The 1,911-nt window shown below is 33.2% G+C and overlaps 1 protein-coding gene across 1 annotated transcript; it reads right to left on the reverse strand.

Moving 5' to 3' along the window:
* Positions 1–1,173: 1,173 nt before the first annotated feature.
* Positions 1,174–1,578, reverse strand: LOC107766427 (protein S40-1-like). Its single transcript, XM_016585207.2, has one exon. It carries the CDS (start codon positions 1,576–1,578, stop codon positions 1,174–1,176), a length of 405 nt encoding a protein of 134 aa, XP_016440693.1.
* Between the last annotated feature and the right edge of the window lie 333 nt (positions 1,579–1,911).

A 1,911-nucleotide genomic window follows, 5' to 3' on the forward strand; every position in this document is an offset into this window, starting at 1 on the left:
AAATTAATATTCTTCCTATGAACCTAATTATCTACTACTGTACTGTTGCTTAACACTTGGATAAACTTTTTATGACTTTGTTCATGAAAACATGTTGGCCTTCTGCTATCCTGACATGGATCAAGTCAAGATTATTAAAAGGAAAACGTACGCCTTCAAGATTAAGAAATACTAGTAGTAATTGAAAACATGTCGAATTCGATTTTCTGTGTCCAAAGCAATTTATTGGGTAACGGATTACAGTCACTAACATGAAAATGTGATCATCTGAGTAATTTCTCCGACTGAAATGGGTTACGGTATTTATGTGGAGTTTCTCCATTTCAAACAATAGAACCCAACACTTATAGCATTACTGTCGTAATTAGTATAAGTTTTTTTCCTTTACAACATTAGTGTGTATATAAGGTAAAATATTTTATAAGGAATTCGTATTAAAGTTCCTCCCCCCTCTTTCATAACGGTGTTACACAAGCTTTTTAGTTGGACTTTTATTAAAAGAAAAACAATATTTAAATTTTACACCATGTACAAATTAAACAACTCAGAACCAATCAAACAAAGCAAACTTCTTGATAGTATGTAATATCGTTTAGTTTTCTTTATATATCTTCAAGCTACTAATACAACCTCACACTAAAATTATTTAAAATACATGTATGTACTATTGAGAATCTATTCGATATTATTAATTGTTCTAAAAGAAACAAAAGTTCTGTCACAATTTAAGACCAGCTGTTTGTGCTGGGCTTTGTCTGAGGTTCAAACAAAAAACTCAAAGGAAACATAAACAGTGTGCAATCACTGGCATAACATAATTTCCAACAACAGTATCTTAACAGAAACCTACTCACAACTAACAACCTGGATTTACACAATTCATCATACATCAATTATTTTCCACACCAAACACAATTCCGTTCGAAGTAAATTGAATTAATCAAAATTTGAACTTTCATTTCCTTTCTTTCTTTGAGGAAATGATGAATTCTTTTCGAATTTCATACAATATTTGTTTGTCTAATATTACAATGATGAGAAATGGAATTGGAATTCCACAAATGGGAAGTACAAAAGAAAAAAAAGAAGGAAAAATATCTTTTTTCTCTTTTTATTTTTTTTGTTGACTTTTAATTTCCTGTGCTTCTAATGTGAAAAGACTCAACTCTAAAGTTACGTTTCCAGAAAACCAGTCATCCTAAGAATTGAATTCCTTACTTGACTCAAATCTCTTCCCTTAAGAGTCCTTCCATATCCAGTACAAACGGAAAATGACGTCATTTTTCCGGCTATTCTCCGACCAGTTATCACGTGAGGCGGCACCATTTCTTCGTCATCTCTGTACTCATCTTCAAAAAAATCCGACTTTTTCTCCAAATACTTGAACCATGATTTTCCGTCGGGAATGTTAACAGGGACGGAATTGGAATTCCGCTTCAGTTTCTTTATTCTAGATACCTTATTATTACGACGAACTTGGAAGTCATACTCTTCTTCATCATCAGCTAATTCTCGAACCTCTTCACGTCCTGCATTTTCCTGAAAAATCACTTCATATTCTTGAAATTCTTCAGCCATTGAGATAAATGGAAATGGAAATGGATTTGTATTTTGGGGGAAAAGGAATTAGGAAAAATGGAAGGAGAAGAAGAGGAATTTATAGGGAATTGGGGAGAAGTGATTGAATGATTGATCTGAAACGTAGTGAGTACACTTTTGATTGGGTTTTCGTCATATGGCGTCATTGAGTGTGGTCCCAGCTTTCTCTCTCTAAAAGCTGAAACAATGGCAGCGCTTTCTTTCTCTCTCTATATCTGTTACTTGCAACTCACGGCTTTGTTTGTGTGTATCTATAGGTTTGTGTATGTGTATGTGTATGTGTATGTGCATGGATTTAATAGATCTGAATTT

The sequence above is a fragment of the Nicotiana tabacum genome, chromosome 17 (assembly GCF_000715075.1).
Source record: "Nicotiana tabacum cultivar K326 chromosome 17, ASM71507v2, whole genome shotgun sequence".
In the NCBI taxonomy this organism is placed as follows: domain Eukaryota; kingdom Viridiplantae; phylum Streptophyta; class Magnoliopsida; order Solanales; family Solanaceae; genus Nicotiana; species Nicotiana tabacum.